Here is a 2,440-nt window from a genome sequence, read left to right on the forward strand (position 1 = left end):
ACATTTTTAGCTTCATCGCTATATGTCACGTGACCAGATTTGACGCTGGAAACGAGCGTCGAGCGATTAGCATGGGGCCGCGGCCCCAAACATCAAACGGACTTCACGGTACTAACGCCATCTAGCGGGTTCTCTATCGTTTTCATTTCCCATAAAGTAATTTATTTCTGAAATAGTAATTTCGACAGAGTTAATATTAAACTAATCTAAACCTAACCTACTGCATTCTATATGATGACATTTTAAAAAATCCTGAAAACAGCACGGTCCTATATATTTTATGGCAAGTAAAATTCGGCCAAGTAAAGGTAAACGCATCTAGCAATATATATCGCCTCTGTGAAAACCCAAATCCGGTGAGACCGTTATTGTGTCTCCCCGTCTCACCGCTTGTACTTGGCGTGCTGGCGGGGCCCCCCCTCGGCGACCACGACGCAGCAGCCGCGGTGCAGCACGACGCAGCCGGTCATGTGCAGCTGCATCGCGTTGACCTCGACCTTGAACTTGGCCGACGCGCACTCGAACAGGTCGCGCACTCTGGAAGGACAGTCAACTAAATAAATATCACAAGACACTTCTTGACACCACAGAGTACATATATAACAGAGACACCTAGTACAGCAAATGGTATCACCCTAATACTGGCTATTCAGCTGGCTATTTTTCATTCCTTCGATTTCCAATAGATGGCAGTGAGTACACTATTATGCCGTCGTGAGACACTAAGGATACGGTACACTGACAACAACAAGCTCACCAACTGAGCCTAGACGACTAGTACGCATGTATGATCTTTTATTTACGTCATTAGAAGAGAATGGCATGTTTCTCTCAAATAGTTTCGACGATGAAAAGCAAGCGCGGGGCAAGCCCAGCAAGCGCATTCCGCTTATTCGCCATCTAGCGTCACAATTGCAAACACTACGAAAGCCTCATAGCTGAAATGTAGCCACATGTAGCCTTTACTTTCGTATTCTCAATTTATTATTTTATGGTTTTTCTTATCTTCAAATTAAGGAGTTGAATTAAGGTTGATGTGAAGTTGTGTTATAAAATATGCTAGTCTTTATTTTAATCTCAATATTTCTGCTTAATTCGGCTTATTCACATTTTATAATTTACAAATGTTCATAGTAGTGCCATCTATTGCTGTTTTTTTGTATTAAACATAGCTTGTAGGGATTGGTAGGCCATGCTTGACACCAAGAGGGCTAACGTTTTTTGTCTCACCAGATGGCACACTGTTGAGTGAGGTTTTTAAGTGTGGCTTTCAAAGTCTGTTATTACGGGCGTGAAAACTGAGTTTAGCTTAAAATCATATTTAATACACCTTAAAATCGTACCATAAAAATATCGAGCATGCCACAGTGTTGCATAGTCTCCGTTTTGTTCGGAAAAAAAGGGAGGACAAAAGTTTCCGATACACAAAACTGTCTCAAAACACAGACATTCATTGCCCCGTAGCGCATAATTGCCATAATTAATTTCAGGTAATGCAAAATATTCATAAAATTATTCTAATTATAAATAAACCCGCGTAGCTCACCCAAAAACTATGAGATTTGACATTTCGGAGACCTCACGCTACACTAGCGCCTCTAGCGGCGAATTCAAACGCGGTAGCCCCCATTGACCTAGTTTCAAAGTATGCGAAGCTTGTATGTACGTAAACTCTTTATTGGTTTTTGGAGTATCAACACTCCTTCGGAACTAACCGCTCACCGGGACAAGAGATGTCGCTTTTATCTTATCTTAAGCAATCAAATTATGATTGGTATTTGGAATTTTCTTCTGTTCTTTTCTGACTGAGTTTACTGGTTATCGTACGTACCTGTATACTGCCACGTTAACACCCATCGTCGTATCTTCTCTTATTTTACGGTCGACCTGGAATTAAAACATAAATAGCTTTTAAAACATTAAAAAAACCGGCCAAGAGCGAATCGGGCTCGCGCACGAAGGGTTCCGTACCATTATCTATACAACATTAGACATTAGCAAAAAAAAACTGTAAAAAAAACAAGATTGTTGTATGGGAACCCCCCTTAAATATTTATTTTAATTCAATTATTTATTTTCAGTGATTATACAACTAAAGATTCTGTGAATATTATAATATCAAGCAAAAAACGAAAAAAACAATCACATTTGTTATTATATTATTTAGAACCTGACTACGAAGCTTGAGGTCCCGGGTTCGATTCCCGTGTCGGGGCAGATATTTGTATGAAGAATACGAATGTTTGTTTTCTCGGGTCTTGGGTGTTTACTATGTATTTAAGTATGTATCTATCTATATAATAATATTTATCCGTTGCTTAGTACCCATAGCACAAGCTTTGCTAAGCTTACTTTGGGACTAGGTCAATTGGTGTGAATGGTCCCGTGATATTTATTTATTTAATTATTCTATGGGAGCTCCCCTTAAAGTATTTATTTT

The 2,440-nt window shown here is 39.4% G+C and overlaps 2 protein-coding genes across 3 annotated transcripts in view; one reads left to right on the forward strand and one right to left on the reverse strand.

The window, feature by feature from the left end:
• Positions 1-2,440, forward strand: part of LOC141434641 (frequenin-2) — a 209,919-nt gene that overhangs the window by 20,404 nt on the left and 187,075 nt on the right. The gene's annotated exons all lie outside the window — the stretch shown is intronic.
• On the reverse strand, positions 35-1,893 carry LOC141439565 (U4/U6 small nuclear ribonucleoprotein Prp3-like). Its single transcript, XM_074103857.1, has 2 exons — positions 1,832-1,893; positions 35-537 (listed from the first exon to the last, which is right to left on the reverse strand). The coding sequence occupies exons 1-2, from the start codon at positions 1,855-1,857 to the stop codon at positions 384-386; spliced, it is 180 nt and encodes a 59-aa protein (XP_073959958.1). The 5' UTR covers positions 1,858-1,893; the 3' UTR covers positions 35-383.

This window comes from Choristoneura fumiferana, chromosome Z, assembly GCF_025370935.1.
Source record: "Choristoneura fumiferana chromosome Z, NRCan_CFum_1, whole genome shotgun sequence".
Lineage (NCBI taxonomy): Eukaryota > Metazoa > Arthropoda > Insecta > Lepidoptera > Tortricidae > Choristoneura > Choristoneura fumiferana.

Bases quoted from the DNA above. Each gene is read 5' to 3' on its own strand.
- LOC141439565 (XM_074103857.1), bottom strand. From the start codon at position 1,857: ATGGGTGTTAACGTGGCAGTATACAG. The intron at 538-1,831 runs GTACGTACGATA...CTGTCCTTCCAG, and splicing joins GTTAACGTGGCAGTATACAG to AGTGCGCGACCTGTTCGAGT.